The 13,180-nt window shown below is 39.9% G+C and overlaps 1 protein-coding gene across 1 annotated transcript in view; it reads right to left on the bottom strand.

Moving 5' to 3' along the window:
* map3k5 (mitogen-activated protein kinase kinase kinase 5) overlaps positions 1-13,180 on the bottom strand; it is an 84,304-nt gene that overhangs the window by 60,512 nt on the left and 10,612 nt on the right. Inside the window, exon 2 of the mRNA XM_005737257.2 lies at positions 1,848-1,987. Within this exon, the coding sequence (XP_005737314.1) occupies positions 1,848-1,987 (140 nt within the window). The remainder of the gene's footprint in view (positions 1-1,847; positions 1,988-13,180) is intronic.

Here is a 13,180-nt window from a genome sequence, read left to right on the forward strand (position 1 = left end):
TTTTTTTTTTCATGATCGCCATTGTTTAAAGAAAAAAACTGAGTATAAAAAAAACTTCCTTTAAAACAATTTGGTGGCCTGATAGAGATCTGAGGAAACTGTCTAAGTGAATTCTTTCAAAGCATGGTGAGAACAAGTTAACCCACAGCCAGCTAGACGGGTGGGCACCATGGCAGACCACAGAACAAAAAACCCCTCCCAGATACCACCAGGAGCAGGAAAGAACGTCATTTGAAACAATTTTCTTGCCATAAAAAGCAGACATAATACAGCTGTGAATGTCAGCTTTTTATGTTGTGTTTATTTTAAGACACGCCTTCCCTGACTGTGCAGGCTGTGCATTATGGGTCGACTCTACAGTTTGTTTTCTGGCTCATGACCCTTGTCACCACAATACTCCTCCCACTAGACTAACTAAAAGAAAAGCGTCAGTGTTCTTCTGCTGCAAGTTGCCTACAGCAGGCGATTTTAAAATGTGTTCTGCGTGGGCCTCAGACGGTTTGAACCATGCCTTTGTCTGCAGTACAGAAACTACAAGACTCACACCACTGTTACATGCTGAAGTAGTCTGAAATTTATGGTAAATAAACACAGCTTTGGTCAATACATATTGCTAGTAGGGATTGAGTAGTATGCACTGTATTGTTACCTGCAAGCACTTTCCAGTGTAAAACTTCCAGTGTATTTAATTATCTAAATTGTTGCTGAGGAATTTGCTGTTGCTTTGTGGCGCTCATAAAAATATTAAAAAATAAATCTCTAAACCTCAGCAGCAATGTGGCTTTCTAAAAACCATAAACAAGACCACAAAAACAAACAAACAACATTTTGTGAGCAATTTTAATCAACACTTGGTTCCATTACTTCAAGTTTATAACAAGAAGCAGTTCAAGAGTGCAAACCTCCTCCAGGCCAGCTCATTCTTTGGGCATTTTGTATGGAAATTGTACAGTATATTGTATACAGTCATTTTTTTTTCTTTGTAAATGGACTTTAAGCAGTATGAACTTTTTTGCACGATGACCAGAGTAATACACATCTACATCTTCAGCAATTTGTGATGTGTGTAAAAGTGTGCATTGTGTCCACAATACCCACCACACTTGTAAGTATCATAGTTTCCAAAGTTATAAGGTCTTTTTAATTTTAGAGCAATAAATCATTAGGTTGACCTCGAAGACCTTGGTGGATGTAAGCCAAATTTTAATGGATTGTTAACGTGACCCCTCTCTACACCCCTACAAAGTTCTAATAGAATTAATTCCAAACTTCTTGAGCACGCTCACAAGCATGCACTCACACAAATGCTACCGAAAACATAACCTCCTTGTTGGAGGTAATTAGCAGCAGAGCTAACTGTAGGAACAACATTAGTGTTTACACCCTATTAACGGTCACTGGCATGAGCGCCATGTCTTGGTTGGACCTGTGCTTCATTCTGCAGGATAGTTGGGCACCTTGTGTTGCCCCTGTCTTTCTCACTGTCTTTCTGCATTAACAATGTCAATGTTAAATAAGTAATCTATTTAAAAATAAATAAAAAAATGCAAGGTTTTTATTATAAAATTGGAAAAGTTACCCAAAATTTTCTACCCTTGAATAAAATCCTACACTCAGACCAACACGGTGTTTGAGGGCACAATCTCATTTCTCAAAACAACCGAACAAGAAGGCCGCTAACTGGGTTTTTGGAAGGATTGTCGAAATTGACTTTTAGGGTATAAAATGTTTAGATTTTCAGCTGTGATGCTGCCTGTGCTGAGAGTATTTTTAACAAAGAAGCCTGAGCTGCTCTGAGGCACAAATATATCAGCATATATTGGCTTCTGTTCATGATGGCGGCTTACCTGCAGAGACTGGAGAGCATCAGAGTTAGTGTCGCAGTACAAGATGATGTTGTTGGCCATGCTGAAGCTTTCTCTCACTCCCAGGTGGTAGAAGAGCGAAGGCTGGCGGAAGGCATCTGTCATCTCCACCACAGCTATGTCTGATGATAAAAGAGAGGTGTACGTGTTATAGTGTGGTTCAGGAGGGGAGCACAACTAGCTTTCTTTGGGTTCTGCAAGTACAAGTAAATACACACCATTCTTAGAATATTATAAGCTCTAATAATGCAGTTGCATAGTACAGGCAGAAATATCTTTTACATCCATTACCCAACCAAGGATGTTAATTCACTGCTGTAACAGCCTCCCTCTTCTGTTTTTGACCACATTTTGGAATCTGGCTACAAATATGTGGTCCCATCCATCCATTCCTTTACCTTTTTAGAAATGCCTTAACCCCAACCTTTTTTAAATTTTCTTTGTGAAACAGATTTTAACAATGTTTATTAGAATCTCACGACCAGTTTGGTAGCCTAATGTCACAATTTCAACTCAAAAATCAACTGATTGAAAACTCATTGTCTGATAATTGATCAAAGCCATTCAAGCCACCAGTTCTAAATCCACCCGCCACCCCCAATATTGACCCTTATCTGAATAAATCTCATTAAGATGTTATTTGGCTACAACTAAACTGCCCATTGGGGATCTTTAACACCAACTTTGTCTGCTGTTGCTCTGGGAGAGACATGGATACAGCTCAGTGGTTATTAGTGATCGGCACGGCTGTTATTCATGCTGTTATCAGCTACCGATTTGCATGTCAGTGTTAAGTTATCTGCAAGCTGAAAAACAGATATCATGAGATGAAGGTAGCTTTACTCCTTTTTTTGTCCAGTACACTCAATAATCAATAATGCACCATCTGCAGTAGGACTCAGCAATACTATCTGGGTCAACAGGTCAAGCAAATATTTCCACTCAAGCAAGCAGGTCATCTAGTAAAGAGTTCCTAAGGTTAATGTCCTGTGCAACAGGCTGTGCTGTTATGCAACTGTAAGCACTGGACTTTCACCAAAGCTCTCACTCACTGGTCGGCCCCTGCAGCGAACAAATCTTTGTATGACGCTGTCAGTTATGGTGGGCATGCAACATTAAACATGCTCATCAGGATTTGGAATAAACATGATGGTGTTTTGCAGACCCACACACGAGGTAGGGTGGTACTACACGTTGTTTCCAAGGTCGCCCTGAGCAACGGATAACAACAAAAGCAAATCAGCCCGATGGCTATGCTCCAGTTATGACAAAAGAGCTCAGAGCTACGGAGATAAAGCTGCACCCTGGTTTTTCATCAACTCCAACTCTCCAACTCTTTTGTGTCAACGAAAACATTACACGGAGCTGAAGAGCAGATATTGTGCGACTCTGATGGTCAAATCTTTTACCTCTAATGGGTCTGTTCAAAAGCTGGGATAGTCCCCCCCCTCCACCATGACGACCTTGAATTCGATTTTCAAACTGGTGCTCAAGCTAATGGACCACTACTGGAGGAAATCACAAACACATTCAGTCATTCAGCTCAAGATGCTGTGTGATTATGGGTGGCTCAGTTGTGGAAGAGGAAGCATGACAAGTGGATGACACATCAAAGATTAGTGCTATTATTAATGCTTCCACTGGTTTTTGAAAGATACCAGTTAGTCAAGGTACCATGCAACTGTAGAGACGACTGCTCTCCTTTTAAGTCTACAGTTTAGGAATAGACTACAATCTGAAATGATATCACAGAAATGATGACTCGGCCTTGAGCTTTTCTTTAAGTATTAGAAGCAAATATTTTCAGCGTGGTGACATTACTATAAATTAAAAAAGAATAAATCATACATATGCTTTGAAAGATTTTGTCTCCACTATGTTAAAAAGCTGAGAACAATTAAACGATTACAAAGGCAACAGCCAATTTTGGTGCTGGTATAGCCAGCCGACACCCGTACTGAGACTTCCTGTTCTGTCTGACAGTGATTGTTTACAAATCATCGCCTGATTGATTTTCACCAAATCCAGTCCTTATTTTAGACATGCAATTAAAAAAGGGTTGGTTAATACAGCTCACACTATGAGTGGTCTACAAGTAGAAACCAGAAAGTTTCAAATACCAAAAGTCTTTCCACCAGAATCTGTTGATATGTGTTGATGTGCAGAAATCTGAGTACAATCTACAAACTAACTGTGATTCACAGCAGGTGATCAGAAACAAGGCTCCGAATGAAAGCTAGTGTTGCTAATGTGCAGCGAAGTGGCAACTTTTAAGATGTAACACCTATAACTGGCAGCTAACTAAGCTCTTATCGCAGCTTCTTGCATTAACATTTTTAAATGCAACATGATTTCTCTTTAAGCGTTATTTTCACCAGGAAGTAAAACTCCTGAGATACAGTGATAGCGTCCTGGGCCAAGAAGAGCAGCACAAATCCATCATGTTTTCTGAATGGCACAAGAAAATGGAGCTTGTTAAGCTGAAGCAGCTCTATAAATGCATTGCGTGCAATCAAAGCCACTGACACAACCCAATCTATCAAAGCAAATTACTCAAAGCAAGCAAGTGAAGGCTCATAATTTGAATGTGCAGTTAAACATCAAGCAGCCAGCATGACACTTGGGAGAGAAGCCTATCAGAGATTGGCCGATTGCAACACTGAAGGGGTTTCATCAGGGCCATGCAGCTCCTCGCACTCATCATCAGAACATGCAAATTCAACCAGGAAGCAGGTACTTGTTGGCCTCAAAGGTTCTCATCATTAAACCCTTCGTTCACACCAGGGAAAAAAAAGCCTCATATTTTCATCCCATCAGAGTGCCGTAGCCGTAGGACAGCATTTTAAGCTCTATGGCTTCTGTGCAACGATGTGGAATTTCAAGAGGGATTTCTTCTCTGGATGAGCAGCGTCTTCACATCGGGATGCTGCTCGCTGATTAAATGAAACTCATGTTTCGCTCTCTAACTTGCGAGGCAGACGGGGAAGGTACACTTTAATCCTAGCTAAGATTAACAGCCAGTTGTCAGTTCTGCATCCCTGATGCACTCATGCGACTATCTCACATAGCATTTAGAACATTCAGACATAATTAAATATTGGTCTATTGGATTTACTCATTGTTAGCAAGACAAATAGGTTGCTCACCACGGCTGATTTTTACACAATCCCAAACAATCCTGGGCATATACATGATAAACGGCTGTTTAGATTCTTCTTCTCTCGACTATGCATACAAGGTGCCGCTGAGTGTCAACATCCAGACGGCACAGGTTGTCTGCTGAATAAATCATAAGCTTGTCTTGTTTTTCCACCTGCAGCAGGCTCCCATCAATATTACATCTGAATGAGATCTTAATGCAAACAGGCCATAAAAATGCATTAGTATAATATAACTCACAGAAATATGAAGCAACAGTGACTTGGGTGGGATAATTTTGCTTTGCGCTGCTTGGAAATTTCACCTGTTTCACAGAAATGGGTCTGAACAAAAAACATGTTTGCTGTTTGCTACACAGAAGGGCTAAAAAGTGATGAATAACAGCATATGGCGTTCGCATATGATGGAAAAAAAAAAACAGGCCAAAGTGAGTCTTGTTGTGCCCACAGAGTGAGGAAGAGCAATCAATTCTCGTAAATGTTTTGTATTTATAACACTTGACTAGCAGCATATGATGTTGTCAGTGCTTATTTCAGTCTAGTCTAATAATAGAGAACGCACTCTAGGTTTTACTTAGAAGCTGCTTATAATGGCGGTTACAAACTACCCTCTGATTTTAAATTCCAAAAATGAAAGCAACTGTTTGTTTGTGTCCTGCTTGAGCGGTTAAATCTGTCTACTCATGCAAACATTATTTTTTGTGTTCAGTTGGTAACCGATTCAATACTGATAACGTGCAACATCGCAGCAGGGATGTGTTCAGGAGTATTCTTGGGCTAAATTTTGATGTGGGGTGAACACAGTGGGTGGTAACAGTCACCACAGGCACACAACACAATCGCTGACTATCCTGTAAATGGTTGGGGCATTGATTACTGCTTGCTCACTGTCATGTCAACGCAGCGCCATAACCATTTATATTGGAACTTGAGGTCTACCTCACTCTCTGCCGTCTTCTTCAACACAGTAAATGTCATTTCTCAGACCCCAACCCAAAAACAAAACACTTCACTGGATTGAAGAAGAGTAGAAGAAGGTAAAAGATAAAACAAAGGGATCGCAGAGGTTTTCTTGGGGAACTCGCTTCTTAAAAAAAAAATAAAAAAACTATTAAAGCAATCTCCCTCAGTACCATCTGGTAATTCTTGCTCTGCAGCTTTGATGCTTCACAGAGGTACTTCTTGAGATCTCCAGCCCTGCAGGTCATGCTGCATGTGACAGGTCATAAAACCTGGGAGGTGCACAACAAGCTAGAACAGCAAAGTAAAGCATGCAACAGCTGCAATATCCCATGTTTAAACTGCCTGTAAGCGTTAACTTTCCTTTTTTATCACAATATCTCTCTACATTTGTTGGTCTTACAGGAACGCATTTTAACAGCACAGTCACCTCTTTAAATCCTAATAATCTTCTGAACTTTGACAACAATTAAAAAAGCTTAATATAAGCAAAGTTTGTATAGAAAAAGCCCATTAGTCTTAAAGGCATGGCACGGCTTACATAAACAAAAAAAACTATCTGATTGCATCTTATTCTGTATTGTAAAGCACTTTGTGAATTTTGTTCTTGAAAAGCGATAAATAATAAATAAACCTTCAGTCTGTTCACTGTGGTAGAATCTTCTTGCTATGGTGGAAGACAGAATGTATATTTTTAATAGAAGTTAGGGCAGCAGGGTGGTGCAGTGGTTAGCATTGTTACATCACAGCAAGAGGATTCAAATCCACCAGCTAAAGCCTTTGAAGTTTGCATACTCTCCCTGTGTTTGCATGGGTTCTCTCTGGATACTCTGACTGTCTCCCAGCCCAAGACATACATTGGGGTCGGCTTAATTAGCAATTCTAAATTGCTCATAGGTGTGAAAGTAAGAGTGATGGTTGTCTTTATCAGCCTTGTGGCAGACTGGCAACCTGTCTAGGGTGTATCCCGCCTCTCATCCTAACAGCTAACACAGTTCCCGCCCCTTCGGCGAAACTGAAGCGGAAGAAGATTGGCGGAAGGATGATAGAAATGAGCAACTCTTCCCTTTCATGAACAGCTAGCTTACTTCCTCTTTTAATTCTTGCTGGTTCCAAGGAAGGCTTGGTTTCCCAGTACAGTTAATGATGCAATTACTAAAAAGCAATGACAGCACAAATACTTTCAAGTAGCTTTTAAATTGCAATGTTAAAAGCATTTTGGCTAGTGTGGTACATTTTGTAATTGTGGATATTGTGGATGACATTACACAAGGAAACAGAGAACAATGGTAATCTGCCCTCACAGGAAAGTTGGAAAGTCAGTACTGGAAAGTGTTGCCCCTGCCTACTATACAGAATCCATAGCTCAGAGTCACAGACCCATTGCAACAACAGTGCAGGGACTTATAATCCTTATAAATATTAAAAGTATTAAAAACAAAAGAAGTTCCAGATTAGATTCCAATTCATTGGAAGTGTTTCAGCTCGCAGGTTCATAGTAGGCTTTTTAAACCACATTAAGGACAATGATTCCAAATTTCAAAAGGCACGAAATATATGATAAACACAGCGACTGCATTTCAATAGCACAGGCTATGAATGTTTGTGAAGCGTGTTCAGATGCCATGATTACTTACCAATGCAACAGCAGAGTGAAATGCATGCCAATACAGCAGCAGACCTGCCAACATAGTGTTGACAGAAGGCTTCGTGAAGCCTGCAGAGGAGTTACTTGAGACTCCTCGTCACCCTTTTCGCATACAGTGGCACCTTTTCGTTTTACAATCACCTGGTATCACCAGTAAACTGAAATCTGTCTACATCAGTGAGAGATAAGACATGCAGAAAAAAATGTAAAAAAGAAATGAAGAGTAAAACATTCATACTGATGCCCTGATAATCCTGCTACACCTCCTACAGTTGGACCTGCCAGTGTGGACCAAAAGTAAATTGATTCCCTCGCCTACTGCTCAAAGCAGAGGAGGGAAAATAATTCAATACTCTGAACATACTCTCTCACAGTGTTTGACGCTCAGCAGCACTCGGCCTGGTGCTGTAGGTTCATCGGGCCTCAGGTGAGCAGCTCGGAGTGGAGGGCTTCGAATTTACTGGAGACTGTTCTGGTGTCTGTTGGCTTCTCTTTATGGATCCTTCCCAGCACTCTCCAGAGATCCTCCACCAGCTCCACATGCTCTTTCTGAAGAGGAGCTGGGGGATCAGCTCCATCTAAAATATTATGATCTAAAAAGCTCTGGAGCATTTTCACATGGATCTGGATCATTTCAGCAAAGCAGAGTCTCTTGTCTCTACTAGAGAGCACATGATTGGACACAGAGAAATCTATTTTAATGAGAGCAGGTTGTGGAGAAAAATAAACAATTGCTACCAGCAGCCTAAAATCATAAGCTATAAACAATACTGAGAGATTGTGTTTCAGCTATGCTATACATCCCTACAGCTGTAGATTAAGGTGACCTGTTTTGCTCACTCCCAGCTACATAATTTTATTTTGGACTCTTACAGGAACAGATTTGCATGATTCCCTACAACAAGCCCTCCCTCTAAGCTAACTTTCTTCTGATAGATTTGCCCCTTACAAACTTAAGGTGTGAACATCAGATGGATAGGGCTGCTGTGCTCAAAGCCAAAACTCAATAAAGTGAGCTCTGTGTATAGATATATAGATTAAATAATTAATGATTTATCAAGGCAGCTACAGATACAACATGTAAAACTAAAACATTAAATCTACATACATCAAACAAGTACTGGTGGCTTTCTAGAAGGAAAAAATGTACATTTCAAGTGCTGATTTACAAGGACTACAACACTTTTTAAATTTATATTAAAGCTGGATTGCAAAACTTGACTCTTTATTTGAACTTAGAAGTGAAGATTTGAAAATGAACTTCTTAACGCAGTCAGCATCACGCTTCAGTTCACATCAGCTGTCAGAAGGTGAAGGGTGAACTACATCAGATCCCAGGACAGCTGTGTGCAAAGTCTGACCCATTCTTCTTGAATAATCTTTCCGAATCATTATCTGAACCTCCCACTGTGTTTCAGAGCTTTAAATATTTACTGCTGATAACTACTGAACCTCTGTAGCCACTTCATAAAATGTGTACATCATTAGAAAAAAATTGCTGCCCAGAAATCTGCCCAAAAATGAAGGATATCGTTAATAATCATTAAAGATATTGATCTATAAATCAAATTAAAGGTGAATAAATGTGAATATTGGTATCTATCTAATCCCAAAGATGCTGTATAAGTTTGTACTGGCACATTGGAAACTTTAGTAAGTTGCAATGCAAGAGTGATTTCAGTTCACCACAATTGTTCCATTACATTTCATGCGTCCTACGTCATCTAGCCGGGAAAGAGGAGGATACAGTGTTTGCATGTGTTGGTATGTGACCTTACTTTGACCTGATAATATTCCATATTTATGAAAATGCCGTTGACTTGTCATGATTGAAGAAATGCGATTACTGTAGCGGTTTATGCCTCGGTCACTCACGGACCAACGGCAAGTTTGACTCTACCAAGAGAGATAGTAACAGCGCTGGCACAGTGAATAACGCTTCGTTACCATCTATTACATAACAGCTACATATAAGAAGTTGTAACCATAGCGACTGTGAGGAAAACTGCTTTGAGTGATGTTAGTGAACCGAAGCCATCAGTGTGCATAGTAGTTGAGGTTTTTTCCCCTGTATGTCTAATGGAAAACAAGGTAAACAGACTCGTATTAGTGGAGCAAAGTGCAGCTGGAGTTTTACCCTGAAGCCCATCCTACACAGGGGACAGGCAGATGCTTAGAAATACCATCTCCATGCTGCTCTGGAAATATCCCTTGAAAAGGAACCTTCGAGAGCATAAAGTCCAAACAGTCTGCCAACTTTCCAGGAACAGCAGAGGATGCTTGTGGTGCTCTTGCATGCTGGGCCAGTGTGATGTTTACCTCTGGTGTTTCAAACGATGTTTAGCTCTTTAGCTGTCAGGTTGCAGAGACAAACAGGATTAAAAGCTTCAGACTTGTTTATTTGGTGCCATACAAAAGGTATTGCTCAACGAATTACTGCAGTTAACCGTGTTCTCAGACCACAAGTGTTTATACTGTAGCCGTTCTGAGCTGCCACACCTAAACGCAGTATAAAAAAAAAGGAACTTTTGTACTGCGTTTCTCTGTAAACTTTTATTTTGATCTGTCTATTGCCTAAAGGCACCATTGAGCTACACAGTGTGTTTTAGATTTTTATCTTTTATGCTAAGCACATTGAGTTTACATGCAATGAAATGCGCAATATAAACATGACTGACACTGACAGAGACAAAAAGCTCCAGAGGAGTGTTCTGTGCTACAGATTAAATAAACAGGGGATCACAATGGCGTGTTATAAACTGAAAACTTGGCTTGAGTTGATGAAACAGATAAAAATAATAACTTATTGAATTTAGTTTAAGTTTGATTAGGTTTTATTTTTTTGGTGTCTTTTTGTTTTAAGTCCAATTTATCGTATTTGTTTGTTTTTCCTGTTTTATTTTATTGTATTTATTTTACTGATCTATGGTTTTGTAAAGCACTTTGGCCACCCTTGTTGCTTACGAATCTCATAATCAAAATTTATATTGACATTAAAAGAAACCTTTCATGATTTTCTTATTTTACGTATTACACACCCAGGATCTCCTTTTTCGTTTGGATACCTTAGTATGGTTATCTCATACATAACCATAGTAAGGCAGCCAATCAGATGACAGTTGGCCTAAAAGGAGGCTGGACTTACGGGAGACAGTGGACACAAGGAATGACAAATGAATGGATTGTTAATGATGCAAAGCTGATCTATTTCCATATAAGAGCATAGCTTCAAATAAGTGAAATGGATCCATTATAGGAACTTACAAACAACTCCACACTAATTGCTTTTTAGTTTTCCTGTATGAAGCACTAAAATAAAAATTGTAAAAAATTAGCTGCGTTTATATGTGAAAATGAAGTTTTCACAAATGAACTCCACAAATTGTTGAATCCTGTAGTAATTTGTTTCTCATATACAACAGATAGCCATCATTCTCACTATTGTAAGTAGTCTATTGGGTGTGGTGTAGGGTTCAGCACACCCACTGAATTCATGCGATTACTTGCACTACACTCATATGGGTGTAATTAGACATTACACAGAGTTTGAAGAAAACTAAGCTATCGACCAGCTCCTATCTGACTGTGCTGGTTAGTGGTCTTACACACATCTTTGCTGAGTAATCGAGAGATTTCAGAGTTGAAGTGCAGGTGTAAAAAAATCAGCTTTAAAAGTGATGCACAATTCCAGGTAGTAACGAGGCAGTGCAAGTTAGTTCCTTAGGGAGTCTCCATTACTCACATGGAATAAAATTTTTACAGGTTTATTTTTATTCTTTTGTTTATTCTTGCAGGAGAATACAGAAAAACTGCCCCTTTCCCTCAAAATAAACCCCTAATACTGGTGAAAAAAGACCATTCAAGTCTTTCAGCTAAGCTTTTCTGCTTACAAATACATTTCTTCTCCCACAGGAGAATATGGGACATATGAATGGATATTCAGTCATCTGACGCCTCACCTAGCAGCGAGAGATTAATGTTCCCTTTATTTTTAGACCCATGTGCTTGAAAGAAACAACCCAGAAAAAAAGATCATGATGCAGGAAATGAGACCCGCCTGCCAGTCGCACGACTCTCCTGGCAGTCAGCTCCTCTTTACCTTTGCTCCACTTTGTTGCCTTTTCACTCACTGAGATATTTTACAAACCACAGTGCAATGGCCCCCGAAGGGAAAACAGCTGAGAACAGAATGTGAATTCATCTACCGCTGACAAGCACGCTGGGAGAGACCTGTGCTGCAGTGCAAGCTGTCCCGACATGCCTACTTGATGTACTTCCTTGCTGTTGTTCAGTGAAACAGAATCATGTTATTGTCTGGTAAACAATTCCACTTTATCTCACTTGCTTCGCGTGACAGGACTGAGGAACAGTTGTGGTTGTTTGCAGAGTGTTGCATGGAAATAAAACGGCACCAGGCAGAAATTAGTGTATAAATACACCTGAAGACCTGGAAAAGTGAACTAGATAAGAAATTTTCCATCTGAAACAGCAGAAACATCAGACACCAGCACGACTGATAAACATTTCCTGACATGATTTCTTGGTATTTTTAGACCTATTCTTGAAAATGTTAAGGGTTCCTGCATTTTTTCTTTTTTTAAACTGGAGATATCAGGGGTATGACATCACCTGTACTGGTTTTGAAGGACTGGAAGGAAACTTTAAAACCTTTTTGGTGCATACTGAGATACTTTGTCTAATTTCACATGGGCCACTATTATTTCATGCAAATATTCACGCACAATGCCTTTATACAATTTAAAAAAAGACAAATTTAACCCAGCAGCTGCCCACTTCGCCTGTTGTTACATGAAGTTGCTGAATGTTATTTACTTTCTACGGTGTCTGGTAGTCACTTCACTGCTAATCGATGCCTGTGTGGAAACCCCTTAAGACTCATTGGAAGTAGTAACATTCATTAGTGTTGGTTTCAGTTGTGTTTAGATATTAATCGTGGATGTGCAATGTGGTTTCCAGTGTTTGTTTACCCAAGACCCAGTGTTAAGGTTTAGCCAGCTACAGGTCATCACAACTAAGCCTTCAGTAGTGATTAATCATGTTCAGCTGTGGCTTTGCAGTGACTGTTGAATGGTAATGGGCTGAGTGTCGGTTCTCAAAGTAAAAATGCCTTGTTGATGCCAGAGGTCAGAGGAGAACAGCCAGACTTCTATAAGCTGATAGGAAGGCAACAGGAACTCATATAACGACTTGTTACGACAAAAGTCTGCAGAAGAGCATCTTTGAATGCACAGCACAGAAAACCGAGGCTACAATTTGCATGAATTCAACAAAATTGGAGCACAGAATATTGAAAAAAAATTATCTGATCTGAGGAGTCAGTATTTCTGCTACACCATTCAGATGTTAGGGTCAGAATCAGGTGTAAATAACAAAAAAAGCACAGATCCATCTTGTTTTGTATCAACAGTTGGTTGATTCAAGGCAGTTTCCTGTAATGGTGTGGGGCGCACTTTGGGCCCATTTGCACCAACCGAGCATCGTATCCATCTTCTGTGGCAGCTTCTGACCCCACAGTCACCAGATCTCAG

Source organism: Pundamilia nyererei, unplaced genomic scaffold (assembly GCF_000239375.1).
Source record: "Pundamilia nyererei isolate P.nyererei 1_Seehausen unplaced genomic scaffold, PunNye1.0 scaffold00074, whole genome shotgun sequence".
In the NCBI taxonomy this organism is placed as follows: Eukaryota; Metazoa; Chordata; class Actinopteri; order Cichliformes; family Cichlidae; genus Pundamilia; species Pundamilia nyererei.